Source organism: Panthera leo, chromosome A2, assembly GCF_018350215.1.
Source record: "Panthera leo isolate Ple1 chromosome A2, P.leo_Ple1_pat1.1, whole genome shotgun sequence".
Lineage (NCBI taxonomy): Eukaryota > Metazoa > Chordata > Mammalia > Carnivora > Felidae > Panthera > Panthera leo.
This window is the reverse complement of record NC_056680.1, coordinates 146,647,412-146,659,574: the sequence shown is the minus strand read 5'-3', so window position 1 is coordinate 146,659,574 and position 12,163 is coordinate 146,647,412. Positions and strand designations below refer to the sequence as shown.

At 55.8% G+C, this 12,163-nt stretch overlaps 1 protein-coding gene across 5 annotated transcripts in view; it reads left to right on the top strand.

The window, feature by feature from the left end:
- Window positions 1-12,163, top strand: part of PLXNA4 (plexin A4) — a 588,877-nt gene that overhangs the window by 529,285 nt on the left and 47,429 nt on the right. For all 5 annotated transcript variants that reach the window (XM_042924932.1, XM_042924950.1, XM_042924959.1 and 2 more), the window contains 6 exons: window positions 3,650-3,786; window positions 4,962-5,126; window positions 7,926-8,019; window positions 8,472-8,711; window positions 9,384-9,530; window positions 10,188-10,422. In XM_042924932.1, coding sequence (XP_042780866.1) covers window positions 3,650-3,786; window positions 4,962-5,126; window positions 7,926-8,019; window positions 8,472-8,711; window positions 9,384-9,530; window positions 10,188-10,422 — 1,018 coding nt within the window. The remainder of the gene's footprint in view (window positions 1-3,649; window positions 3,787-4,961; window positions 5,127-7,925; window positions 8,020-8,471; window positions 8,712-9,383; window positions 9,531-10,187; window positions 10,423-12,163) is intronic.

Genomic DNA, 12,163 nt, shown 5'->3' with positions numbered 1-12,163 from the left:
CAAATCGTGAGATCATGACCTGAGCCAAAGTCAGATGCTTAACTGACTGAGCCACCCAGGCGCCCCTGCCCCAAACAGTTTTTATCCTGGGGTCATGTGGCAGCGACAGATTGGATGGTGATAGGAACGACCACTACCTCAGGAAGCCGGAGTTTGCTTTGGGTGTTAGAGATCTCTGCCAGGTCTCCAGCTGCGGCTCTCCCCTTCGTGACTCACTCAAAGGCCACCGGGGCCCCCTGTCCTGCCGTCACCTCTGTGACCCACCCAGGCTGTCAACTCCCACACACAGCGTGTCATTCCCCCCTCACTTGCCCATTTCTGTCAGGGACTCATCACCATGCCACAGTTATCGTGGACAATGGCTCGGCTTCCCTTAATTCTGATTTCAACCACTCCATCACTGGGTCCTAGAGTCTTACTTTTCCCATTTTCATGGCTGCTACAATGGCCTCTTTCAATCCCTGACTTTGAAGGTTGGAACCCATTCTAATCCTAATCCATCTACCCTGTAGAATGTTGGGTCCACCTCAAGAAGGACCCAGGGCCCCACTGCCTCTAGCTGTGGTCCAGTCTCCTCGGTCTGGCCCGCCTTGTCTACCCAATTCTGTTCCCGAGGCTTTGCATGGCCTGACCCCTTTCCTTTCTCCATCTCCTTCCCCACGTTTCCCCAAGCCCTGTCCTCCTCAATCCTCCAAGCCCTGCTTATGAGCCACTCCACACCTTCTCCGAATACCCAGCCCACAGCACCCATGGAACCTGGCTTACTGGGGATTCCATGGCATCTGCCTGCATGGCACTCCGTGTTGCCTCTTGGAGCCCCTGCTCCATCAGACCAGTAAGTCTTTGGAGATGAAGCCCTGGCTGTTTATTTCTTTGTTAGCCCCCATGGTGCTTAGACAGTTCTAAACCTTCCTGCATGTTGGACTCTCCCAAGGAGCTTCAAACAAAATGCTCCAGAGTCCCCCTGAGCTAAATCACACACTACAGGTGGGGCACAAAACTCTCCGGGAGATTCCAACTCAGCCCAGCCTGAGGGCCACTGGCCTAGGAGAAACAATGTTTGTAGAACAGCTGCTGTGTGCCCATTGATATCCGGTTCCAGGCTTAATTCTTACAAGGAGCCTATGTTGTCAACATTCAAAAGCCCCTTCGGCTCTCAGGTAAGGTCAGTCTTGCCTGCATGACGGTTTCTGCCCCAGAGCAGGATGTGGTTAGATGCAGGGCATCAAGGTGAGGCTTCATGGAAGAAACTGGGTGGAAAGGCAGGATAGGATGTTCCGTATGGATCTGGAGTAGTGGGAGGCTGTTCCTGGCATAAGATAGGAGTGCACCTAAAGATGGGAAAAGAAGGGAGGGAGAAGGAAGGGGGTTGATGGCAAGGGAAGAGGTTGGGACAGAAAGAGAAGTCAGTAAACAAAAGAGCTGTTGCCACAAGGCAAAAAATGCACCGGCCCAGTGGGGCCCTGGGACTTGGCGGTTTGTGAGGGACTGTGCTGATGCCCCGTGTCCACTGGGGAAGACATTCAGGGAGGGGAATGATGCTGGGGAGCTCGGGTCCTCCCCCGTCCCTCCTGTGCATTTAAGGGCCCAGTTATTGAGGCTACCCCAGAGCTCCTCAGGGTCCAGGGAGGGAATGAGGGGCAGAGGTTCCCATGAGTCTCACCTGAGAGGTGGGAAGAGACAGAGTGACCCTCTCTCCAGCATCTCGGAGCCCTCATAGCCTCCCCACACAGCTAGGCAGCTTGCAGGTGGCCCTACTTGGGCCCCACAGAGAAGCCCGTGACTCCTCTGGGGTCATGGGACAGCTCAGGAACCCCTTCCCAGGGGTCCTCCGGAGACATGGGGCACGCGGGGGAGCCTCTTCTTCAGGGATGCCTCTCAGGACCTGGGGCATGCTGGGGAGCCCCCTTCCCTGTGCTGAGATTGGGAGTAAGGTTTGAGTCTGATTCAGTTTCCCTCCACAAATCAGGCCAGACTCTGATGTGTGGGTTTATTCACCCAAAAGCCAGAACCCGACCGCCAAGGCCAAGGGATCAGCATCCTTGGTCTTGTCACCCGTTCTGTCCCTAGAGATCTCCACAGAGGGAATCTTTCCCTTCCCTACCTCCAGCCAGGAACCAAGTGAAGGGGTGGCAAGTAATACAGAATTTGATTTCCCGTGCAAACCCGCCGTGAAATATTTATGAAGCATGACTTGAATAATTAATAGTTTCTCACAACTTTAAAACATGTCTCAGTATCATCCACTCCTCACCCCCGCCCCCAGCCCGCCACTGCAGGGCCAACAAGGATTACTCCCTTCCACCCCTTCTAGAACCCCACCCACAGGCTGCCAGAGAGCCTCTTCTTCCCACGTTGCTGCCACCCCCATCTGTCTTAACCTGCCTGTTTTTTTTACTTTATCTCTAGGTCCCCCCTTGCCTCGCACAGACAGCGCCCTCTTTCCCTTCCAGACAGTGGGACAAAGGCACCATGTGGGGGAGGTGACTGCAAGTTACAGAATCGGAAAACCGGCAGGCCCCTTTGAGATAACTGTGTTTTGATCCAGCTCCCTGATTTTGTGATCAGAGAGGTTACATGGTTTGTCCAGAGTCCCACAGCATGATCTGGGCAGAGCTGTTCTCCACTCTTTCCACAGCCTCACCCCACCTGTGTCCCAGTCTCCATTTGAGCCAGCAGCAGCTCCAGAATGAGGGGTTCCTTAGCATTGTGGGTGCCAGGTGCTCGGGATCTGCAGGGACCCGGTGGGCAGATGGGCCCCACGTGTGGGGCAGACACTGGGCGGTGGGCAAGTGTCCCCGCGGGCCCCCCACCACCCCGCATACCTGCCAGCCTCACTGGGGCTTCTCCCCTCCTCCCGAGGTGTTATTGAGGCCTCTCCTGGGGAGGTCGCCTGCGGGCTGGGAGCCCAGTAGGTTCAACTTTTGGTGCAGAATTCTTTAAGGGGCAGGGGAGAGCGAAATCTTCATTTAAATGCAGATACGGGCTTCTCACCTGGGACTGAGGAAAGTTTTTTTCCATTAAAATGCTAATGAAAGAGCAAAGCACAACTCCAAATCCTCAGCTCACAGGTGCCCCCTCCCCATCCTCACTCCATCCCTGACCCTTCTTCACTCCTCCCCCTGGGTTTCCCTGGGGCCCTCACCACCCATCGCTCAGGCCTCTGAGCGTTTGGACAGTTCTCTTAACAGGCCCATGGAAGGAACAGGTCACCTTCCCAAAAGCACCTGAGACTGGAGAGGTGATGGAGAACCAGAGCTCTGGAGTCAGATCTCAGATGTGCCACTTTTTAGCTGTGTGACCTCGGGAACTTTACTTAACATCTCTGAATTTTTTCTGTAAGATAGGTAATAATACCTACCTTGTAGAATTGACTGAGCAAATAAATTATATAGAGATGGATGAAGGTATAAAGCGTGCCAGTTAAAACGTCAGCACATAGCAGCTATTACTACTGTTATGAATATAGAGGTGTAAGCTCTCAGGGTCCAGAACGTCGCTTTCCCACACAAGCTCAATAAAATCTTCATGGGCTCTTTGGGAGGCCACCGTTACTGAGGATTCCAGAAGGCAGCTCCGGGGAGCGGGGTGCTGCCTCTCTTCAGACCCTGCCCCAGTTGTGTCTCAGGCCAGATCCTTTCCTGCACAGACGCTGACTCTCTCGGACCTGAAGCCCAAACGGGGGCCCATGTCGGGGGGCACCCAAGTGACCATCACGGGCACCAACCTGAACGCGGGCAGCAATGTGGTGGTGATGTTCGGGAAGCAGCCTTGCCTCTTCCACAGGTAACTCAGCTCAAGGCAGGCCTCCGGGGCCCACAGCCCAGTGGGTGGGGCCGGTGGGGCAGCCTCAGGGCAGCAGACGACCAGGGCTAACCTCATAGAAGTGCCTTCTCTTCCCTGAGAAAGTGGCCTTTCTCTTTGAGGGAGGATTTGATGGGCAGAACTGGCTGTGGATGTTTTTGCCTCAGTCTGGAGAACTGCCAGGCACCCCATTCATGCTGCTGCCCACCATTTAGCCTTTGTGCCCCTATACCAACCGCTGTACAGAACCCTCGGGTTCCGCAGGACTCCCTGGGGAATCTAGAGCCCCTGCCTGCAGGCTAGCCTCTCTCCAGCTGCTGCAGAGCCAGCCAGGCCTGCTGAAATCTGCTAGGGGCCCCTACCCCAGCTGGCTGAGGTTCAACCTCCAAGGGCAGCCGACTTTCTCCCCACTGATTCCACCATCCAGGCCCAAAAGGGCACACCTTCTGTAAGCCAGGAGCCTGGGGTATAGGAGGGAGGTGGGAGGTTCGTCTGATGCAGGACTCAGATTTGGTGGGGACGCGACATTCTGCAGGAGAGGTTTTCCTGGGACAGAACTATGCTGAGGGCTGTGACAGATCTGAAGTCAGGCCAGTGATCAAGAAAAAACTGTTCTGACACTTGCTAAAATGGTAAGGAAGAGTTCACTCAGGATTATTGCAATAGGCGCCAAGAGTATCACAAGGGGGAAGGAAAGAAATCAGGTTTGACTCCAAATACGGCAAAGACATGGGGGGATTTATAGCCAAGCAGCATAGTGAGGGGGTCAGTGATGGCAAATTACTAAGATGAATAGGAATAGGGAGATTCTTGCTAAAGGGACTTAACAGGATTCTTGCCGAAGGCAGCCCAGGGGACTCAGGTATCAACTGGAGGGGGGTCGGGAGTTTTGACTTAGCAGGATTCTTGCTACAAATGGGGCTTGACAGGCCCAGGACAGGGCCCCAGGATAAGGCCTTGTTGAAAAGAGGGCTCAGAGGAACCTGTCTACCGTTGGGTCAAGTCTCTGCAGTAGTGCCTGGAGCTTTATATCTGAGGCAGCGCTGACTTATTGCCTCTGAGGAGCCTGACGAACAGGGAGGGGTGGGAGGGCCCTGACCCGGACCCCTGTCCCCATCAACACCCGGAGCCCAGCTCCATGTCTGCCCTCCCTGCAGACGCTCTCCGTCCTACATCGTCTGCAACACCACGTCCTCAGATGAGGTGCTAGAAATGAAGGTGATGGTGCAAGTGGACAAGGCCAGCATCCACCAGGACCTGTTCTTCCAGTATGTGGAGGACCCCACCATCGTGCGGATCGAGCCAGAGTGGAGCATAGTCAGGTAGGGGCAGCCCTGACCTCAGTTTTCCTTCCTCAACTCTCAAGAGCCAAGGACAGTTCTGGGGCCCAGTTCTGCTTTGAGGACTGATGAATCGGGGTTGACTCAGAGCACCCCCCAAATCAGACCTTCCTTCCAGGGTGCCCTCCTTCCACCGAGAACACCTCTGAATGGGACCCGGCCCCTGGGGCCAAGCTCTGACCGGCAAGAGCCCGTGACCCCTAATCTGAGCATTGGTGGGTACACCCGGAGGAAATGATCCCGCCATAGTGACTGCTGAGGGGGTGCCAGTCCTCTTCCCCTGAACCTCCCTTCTGGCAAATATGGGCGATAATTCCAATCCTGCTGAGGGATGCAGGAGAAAGAGATCAGATCCAACTTCTTCTTGGCCTGCTCTTGAACAAAAACGTGCCCTGACCACCAGGGTGCAGTTCAGATGTCTGTCCTCTGGGCTTCTGTAGCATCCTGCCGTTCCTCTGTCCTGCTCTGTCATGACCCCGAGTTGTCTGCTTGCTTCGACCTTCCCTCTATTGCAAACTCCTCAAGGGCAGGGAGTAGATCTTGTTCCCTGCTCTTTTCCCGGGGGCCCAAAACAAGTATAGAGAGCGCATGTCCTAGGAGGGAGCCAGGTATGTGCTGTTACAGCAACGCCCTCTAAGGCCACCTCTCACTCAGCCATTCGCAAGCTGACTTGTACCAGCTGCGTAACTTCCCGGCCTCCCCTCTGGAGAGGTTCACAGGGGGCTTTAGAAACTCCAGGATCCCTAGGGACCCTCCCAGTCCCTGCTTGGTGGGGCTGTGGAGTGTGGCATCTCCCTTCAGGGAGGGAGCGCTGTTCCAGTCCCTGGGGGATGCATTGTAATGGGAAGGCGATGCTAAGGGCATCCTGACACCAAGGGCCCTGCTGACCTTTGGGAAACTGCTGGATCAGGGGCTGAGGTGGAATGGAACAGGCCTTGGGGTCAGAAGGAGTGGGCTCAGCCCAGCTCTACTTCTAACCAGCCAAAGTAACCAATCACCTTAAAGGTTACTTGACTTCTCTGGGCTCATGGTTTCTCCTCCATCAGCTCCCTCCTGGGGCACTGGGAGGGGTAAGCAGAACGCATACGCACAGTGCAGTGCCTGGCCCAGCTCTCTCCCACTGCCCCTCACCCACCCTCCCCACCGTGGGCTTCAGTTCTAGAGGACATCTGGCATCAGGGAAAGGGGGAACGCATAGAGATGTGGTCTCCCTGGCTGAAGCGGGGGTCAAGGACAAGTCCAGTACAGAGAACAATCTTTTAAACTGGGGTTGAGCAGACTCCAACCTGGGGGCCAGATCTGGCCATCTGCCTCCTTTTATAAATAAAGTTTTATTGGAACACAGCCATGCTCATTCATATATGTTTTGTCTGTAGCTGCTTTCTCAACACAACAGCAGAGATGAGTAATTGCAACAGACCATATGGCCTGGGAAGCCTAAAATATTTACTCTCTGGCCCTTTCCAGAAAAGTTTGCCACCCCCCGCCTTACAGCCACGAAAGGCAGCCTTTGCTGAGATCAGATTTGGTTGTCCTCAGCAGTTACCTCCTAAGACCCAAAGTTTATAAGCTTTAGCTGTGATTTTAAAGTAGATGAATATGAGGCACAAAGAGGGGGAAAATAGTCTGTAGAAAGCTATTCTGGGATTTGCCCCCTGAGGCCCCGGGAATCTAGGAAGTTGGTGTAGCCCTTTGCCTAGACAAACTCTACAGCTCCCTAAGGAATTCACAGTCTGGGTTAATTCAGCTCTTCCTCATGTCATTGTCACAGAAGTAGAGGTGTTGTCCTTCCTGGCACTCATTAGTGGACCCTGAGTCACGTTCATAACAAGAGGGAGGTTGGAGGTTTGGGGCCTGCCAGCCGGCCCTAGAGTTTTTGCTGCAGTGAACAAATTCTCCGATGGGGTGGGGCTCTGCAGAGTGAGGCTTCAGACTGCTCCCAAGAGTCTGGGCTGCTAAGGATCAGTGATGGGGGGGCGGGTCCGTTGGTAAACGCGTGTTGAATTGGTGATGGAGAAGATTGGGAGATGGCCAGATAGCAGAATACCATTGTGGAACACCGCCATGGGCAGAAGAGCCTGTCTGGGTTTTACAGGAATCTCCCAGCATGCATGTGCACGTGTGTGTAGGCCCATGCTCGTGTGTGTGTGTGTGTGTGTGTGCACGTGTTGGGGGGGAGGGAGAGGGAGCGGGAGGGGCAGGTGGAGGGCGAGAGGAAGCCAGGGAATAACTGGGAGTGCAGAGATGAGCACATGCATAGGGAGGTAGAAATGAATGTGGGTGACAGAGATTCTTTATTCGCCAAGCTTGTAACTGTTGCAGATGAAATTGTAGTAATTTCTGGGGAGGAGACAGTGCTCAGACCCTGGAGGGTCTGGTGGGGGGCGTCTTGGAGCAAGGCTCTCATTAGGCCAAGGCTAGTGTGAAAATCTCCCTGAGATCGGTGAGGGCTGGGGCAGAGACACCAGGGGCTGCAGAGAAACATCTGGCTCCAGTCAGGAGGCTTCAGAGCCTCCACGGGTGTCCAAGCTCTCGATGAGCCCAGTGCTGGACAGCCGCAGACATCTGGTTATCACTGTCGTCCCCTTGGCCGCTGAGAGCTCATCCTTATCATTATTCAGTCGGTTTGTCATCATTGTCCCTGTGAACATTATCACGCCTCCTGGCTATCATTGTCTTTAATGTCAGAGCTCAGCCTGATTGATCATCATCATCATCTTCAAGTGCCTTTGCTATTCCTATCCCCGTGTTGACACGCCTCCTCCTTTCTTCCCCGGGCAGTGGAAACACACCCATCGCCGTATGGGGGACTCACCTGGACCTCATACAGAATCCCCAGATCCGTGCCAAGCATGGAGGGAAGGAGCACATCAATGTGAGTCCAGGGTGGGCAGGGAACACGGGCAGGGAGCATGAGCACCACTCAACATGTCCTGACGGGACCCAGACACCCTGGAGCACTGGGACGATGGGATGAGGGAGCAGACATGAGGGCATTTTCACACCTTGGGGTACAGGCACGGAAGAGCAGTCACTTCTGGGGGTTCTGGGGTTTCATATCCTCATTCCTCCACCTTTCAGACCTCCGGTGCTGCCCCTTAGCTTAGAGATCCCCTAGTCACTGCCACACCCGCTGTGGACAAAGCAGATCTAGATGCCACTGCAGAGTCTGCTGCTTGAGTGCCCAGGTTATGTGGTCGTGGCTGCGGAGGGGTGGCGGCCCAGGTCAGCGCCATGCTGTTTGATGGCACTGGGGGGACCCTGGTGGGTGCGTTGGGGCTCTATGGGTTCAGGCGCTGCATAAGTCCCCCTTTCTGGCTCCTCCAGCTCTGTGAGGTCCTGAACGCCACTGAGATGACCTGCCAGGCTCCGGCCCTCGCTCTGGGGCCCGACCACCAGTCTGACCTGACCGAGAGGCCTGAGGAGTTTGGCTTCATCCTGGACAACGTCCAGTCCCTGCTAATCCTCAACAAGACCAACTTCACCTACTATCCCAACCCCGTGTTTGAGGCCTTCGGGCCCTCAGGAGTCCTGGAGCTCAAGCCTGGCACTCCCATCATCCTGAAGGTAGAGTGAGGTGGTGGGCGGGAGGTGGGAAGCCGGGAGGCTGCTGCATGGAATGGGGATGCTTTTCAAGTCCCAGAGAAAGGCCAGAAGTCATGGGCTCTGGCCCAATTTCATGACCGCCGTCCCTAGCAGAGGTTGTGTCATAGTCCAGAGCGTGGAAAACACTGCCTCCGAGTTTGTATTGGGAGGCAAACTCTCTTTACAGGCCGTAGAGACCCGATCGGGGCAGCTGGACCCATCCTGGCCATCTGCCTCCCAGGCTTCCTGTGTCCCCCGAGTCCAGGACCTGGGAGGTCAAAGGCGCACACTGCTTCCTCCCGTGTAGCCCTTTGCAAACCACAGCATAGGGTTTCTTTGGAGCATGGGTAGCAACTTAATTTTAACTCCTGTGACAATTTCAATCAATTGGTACCGATTGACTGTAGCTCTGTGTTGAGAGGGATTCTGAGGCTGCACTCGGATGAGCTCAAAAGAGTGCCCCGATCACTGACTCCCCACCGAGGAAAGGGGAATGGCAGTGTATGTGTCACAAAGCTTTCGGACTTGTTGTGGAAGGTGGCCTCTCCACCAGCTCGCCAGCAGGATGGGACCCCTGGGTGGGAGACGTGGCAGCCAGCCAGGAGCTATGATGCTGACTCTGGGGTGGGAACCGAGGCTCTCCTGTCCCTCCAGGGCAAGAACCTGATCCCACCGGTGGCTGGGGGTAATGTGAAGCTGAACTACACCGTGCTGGTTGGGGAGAAGCCGTGCACGGTGACGGTGTCGGATGTGCAGCTGCTCTGCGAGTCCCCCAACCTCATCGGCAGGCACAAAGTGATGGTGAGGCCGGCGGGGCCCCGATCTGGATGGGGCGGGCACTTACGGATGCGAGAGTGTGAGCGGACCGGCTCCGTGCTGGGCTGCCAGGGCTTTCCGGGAGGCGATTCTGGCCCGCTCGGAACTTACCTTGTGGCCAGCCATCACCCCTTGTTCCTTCTCTCTGTCATGCTTCCCACCTCCTTCTTGTGCATTGTCATTCTTTCCTGACGCTGGTGCTACAATAAAGGCCATGCAAAACAGCTCTAGGGATGTGCTGCATGGCCTGTTACAGGCTAGAGACCCTTCCAGGAGAGCACTGTTGTTGGCCCCAGGAGGGCCATAATATGCTCTGCCTCAGTCTTCCAATCCTTATGATGGGAAGAATCTCAGGGAGCGGTCATTGAAGACGTGTCAGACTTCTTTAGGTCCCAGTCGTGGGCTGTTTCCTTATGAAGATGGACGTTAGTCCCGGCTGAGGGAATTTGCAGCTTCCCGTCTGTGGGGGTGGCCTGCTCTGAGCCATCCGGACCCATCCCCAGGCCCCCACACACCCTCTCCTCTGTTCCGACCTGCGACGGTTTTCCTCCCTCGAGCCCTTTCCTTCATCCTGCCCCGGGGCTGCTTCCCCGGGGTGCTCTGAGCCCGCTCCCAGCTTCCTCTCGCGTGCTGTGCCCCCAGGCCCGAGTCGGTGGCATGGAGTACTCCCCGGGGATGGTGTACGTGGCCCCGGACAGCCCGCTCAGCCTGCCCGCCATCGTCAGCATCGCCGTGGCAGGCGGCCTCCTGGTCATCTTCATCGTAGCCGTCCTCATCGCCTACAAACGCAAGTCCCGCGAAAGTGACCTCACGCTGAAGCGGCTGCAGATGCAAATGGACAACCTGGAGTCGCGTGTGGCCCTGGAGTGCAAAGAAGGTACTGGAGGACCGGGACCATGCCCCGCCCCCCACCCCCCGGCCGGAGTCTGTGCGCGTGCGCCTCACACAGGGCAGCGGGCTGGGCACCTGCAGGCTGCACTGGGGGCCGGGTGTCTAACCTCTAACTCTGCTCTCCAAGCCTGTATCCAGACAGATCCCTTATCCCAGCAGACCCACCCCTTCCCGGGCGAGGCCCCTCTCCCCTCCCTCCAGGTGCCCCCTTCCCCTCTTTCCCCAGGTCAGGCTGGGATCATCCTAAGCTCCGTGAGAGCAGTTTCCAGCCCAGAATCCTGGCCGCCGGGGTTTTATGCTCTTCTCTTGGGGACACCTTGGGGTGTCTTGACATGACACATTCAGCAACCCGCAGCTCCCTTCCTTGAGGAGGAAGGTACGGCTGTAGGGCTGATTTGAGATGTAGAAGGAAGAGGGTTTCCCAGCCTGTATGTTTAAAAATTACCAACACCGCCATGATGTGAAATCAGCTGCACTAAATCCAAGAAGGAAATTTAGGAGTCAGACTCTTGTCGCCTGCCAGATATCATGATATCATTTCATGAGTCACCCTGGGAGGGTCTGAGTGGATTCTTTGCCGTGGATTTATTCTCTGAGCCAATCCGGCCTGTACCTGGGGCTCTCCCATCCCCACTAGGGAAGCCGCAGCTCCCTCTGATGGGGAAGTGGGTTCATCCCGTCCCTTCAGTACATCCTTAGCTGTCAACACTGGCATCTGCCTTGTGGGACTGTTAATTACTGCCTTTTATTATATTTACGCTGCTTAATTTTTTTCTCCGCAATGTACTCTTCCCTCTAATTAGGTGTAGTGATTAGAATCTCTTTTATGTGTGGCAGGCACGAGGCTTTGAATGTTGGAGGCGCTTAGTGACTTGAAGGAAAGCTGCAGACAGATTAAAAAACCACCCCCCTCCTTCTCCTCTCCGCCAGCTGAGCACCCCCAACGGGGAGCGGGCAGAGAGGGGAATGTGAAGCCAGGTTCCTCTCGGAAAGTTCTGGAGAAGGAGGAATTAGCAGTCAGGGAGTCCAGCCGAAGAGGGTCAGCGGAGGCGCCAGGAGAGGGCCTTGGCTTCTGGCTCGGGAGAGAGCTCTCCTGCGTGAGTGAGACGAGAGAGGTGTAGAGCAAAGTACGTGGAGATTCGCCACGGAAGTATTCGTCGGGGGTGCCCAGAGCTGGCTCTCGAACATGTAAGGGGCAGCTTGGGTTCGGGGAAGGTGACTCCCCAAAGACTTGAGAGTAAGCCGGGACGTCACCCACACGCAAACCCAGGCCCTGCGCTGGCCTGGCCTCTTGAGACATAAACACACACACACGTGCTTACACGGCCACAGCAATTCACTGGCAGGGCCCCCCCCCCCCCCCCCCGTGTCAGTGTGACCAGGGGTGCGGACGGAGAGCAGTGCAGGGGAGGTCTGGAGCAGCCTCTCCAGGGGCCCGGGTGGGGTCCTCACGATTCCGTCAAGTGAGAAGCAAATGAGAAGCCTCGAGGCCTGGAGACCCAAGGTCCGTGGGCCCAAGTTGGCACTGTGGGGTGCAGTGGGGCCCCCGTCCACAGTGCCTGGGGCAGCCGTGTTGTGTTTGTGTCGTGTGATCCGTAGAGCCCACAGAATACTGTTTTCCCATTCTTGTGTTTATGGAAATCGTAAGAAGTATCGTTTCATCGGTGCCCACTGGCTGTGTTAATCCACGCTGGTTGTGTGTGAACGTGCGTGTGTCTCACGCATGC